Raw genomic sequence first — 1684 nt, forward strand, 5'->3', positions numbered from 1 at the left:
TTTTTTTTTTTTTTTTTTTTTTGAAAGTTCTTGAATATGGATATGATGATGTATATTTAAAAGGATTGTAAGTAATAAAAAAGACTTACATTATCTTTCTAAAAATATATTTATTATTCTAAAAAAAAAAAAAAAAAAAGAATAAATCTATATATAGGTTTATTCAAATTTCATACAATGATTTAAAAATAATTGATAATTTGAACTTGATTAAACTTTTTCTATTTTTTTTTTTTAATTTTAGAAAAATTAAAAATCAAAGTATAGGACTAGCTATTGAAGGTAAGATAAAATATATATGCATATAATAAATAAAACATAAATTACATATTCATTTTTTAAAAAAAAAAAAAAAAAAAAAAAAAAAAAAGTATAAAATTAATTTTTATATAGAATCATTACACCCGTTTTCTGATTTACCATTTGACGGAATTGTTGGATTAGGATTTCCTGATCGTTTGTTTTTATTTTTTTGTTTTATTTTCTTAATTTTTAATATTCTTATTTTTTTATCATAATTTTTTTTTTTCTTTTTTATGAAGGCGATTTTATTTTTCAAAATAATTATGTAACACCTTTAATAGAAACAATTAAAACACAAGTTAAAAAAGGAGACATTTAACAAAAAAAAATTTTTTTTTTTTTTTCTTATTATTCATCTTTTTTTTTTTTTTTTTTTTTATTAAAATACCAATTAGAATCTTCTAAAAAGAAATATTTTTTCATTTTATGTACCAGACAAATTAGAAAAGTAAAATAAATACATACAATATATATATATATATATTTATATATATATATATTTATATAAAGTAATTTTTAATTTTTTTTATTATTATAAAAACAGATTAGGTTCTATAACATTTGGGAAAGCTAATAATAAATATGTTCTTGAAGGAAAAAAAATTGAATGGTTTCCTGTTATATCTATTTGTAAAAAAAGAAAAAAAAAAAAAAAAAAATTATAATTTATCTTTCAATATTTTTTTTTTTTTTTTTAAGATTTTTGGGAAGTATATTTATTAGATATACAACTTTCTGATAAAAGTTTGTTGTCTCAAAAAAATAAAAAATTTAGAGCAGCAATTGATACAGGATCAAGTTTGGTAATAATTTTTTATTAAATAATTCATAAAAAAAAAAAAAAAAAAAAAAGAATATTCTTATTAAAATTATTTAATATATATATATATTTTTTTTTTATTTTTTTTAGATAACTGGACCATCCAGTTTTATCCAACCTTTAATTGAAAAATTAAATTTAGAAAATGATTGCTCAAATAAAAATAATTTACCAAATATTTCGTTTATTTTAAATAATATTGAAGGAAAGAAAGTGAAATTAGAATTTAAACCTGATGATTATATTATTGAAGATGTAGATAATGTATCAATATAAATATATATATACATTTATTTATATATTATATCTATATACATTTAATAATAATAATTTAAAATACAACATTTATAATATTTTTTCTATAATAATAAAATCATAATTCTTTTAATATATTTATTTCATTTTATCTTATACATTTTACTTTTTTTTTTTTTTTTTTTATAGAATAATAATTCTGTTCAATGTAAGCAATTCTTTTTTTTTTTTTTTTTTTTTTTTTTTTTGGAAATTTTTTTTTTTTTTTTTTTTTTTTTTTTTTTTTTTTTTTTTGGAAAATTTTTT

At 14.5% G+C, this 1684-nt stretch overlaps 1 protein-coding gene across 1 annotated transcript in view; it reads left to right on the top strand.

Annotated features, from left to right (window-relative positions):
* PGAL8A_00011000 (plasmepsin VI, putative) overlaps positions 1-1684 on the top strand; it is a gene marked incomplete at both ends in the record, with an annotated part of 3971 nt that overhangs the window by 1994 nt on the left and 293 nt on the right. Inside the window, 9 exons of the mRNA XM_028671508.1 lie at positions 28-67; positions 245-282; positions 394-456; positions 543-601; positions 699-751; positions 848-933; positions 1003-1106; positions 1214-1387; positions 1568-1586. Of these exons, the coding sequence (XP_028528154.1) occupies positions 28-67; positions 245-282; positions 394-456; positions 543-601; positions 699-751; positions 848-933; positions 1003-1106; positions 1214-1387; positions 1568-1586 (636 nt within the window). The remainder of the gene's footprint in view (positions 1-27; positions 68-244; positions 283-393; positions 457-542; positions 602-698; positions 752-847; positions 934-1002; positions 1107-1213; positions 1388-1567; positions 1587-1684) is intronic.

Source organism: Plasmodium gallinaceum, assembly GCF_900005855.1.
Source record: "Plasmodium gallinaceum strain 8A genome assembly, contig: PGAL8A_v1_10, whole genome shotgun sequence".
Lineage (NCBI taxonomy): Eukaryota > Apicomplexa > Aconoidasida > Haemosporida > Plasmodiidae > Plasmodium > Plasmodium gallinaceum.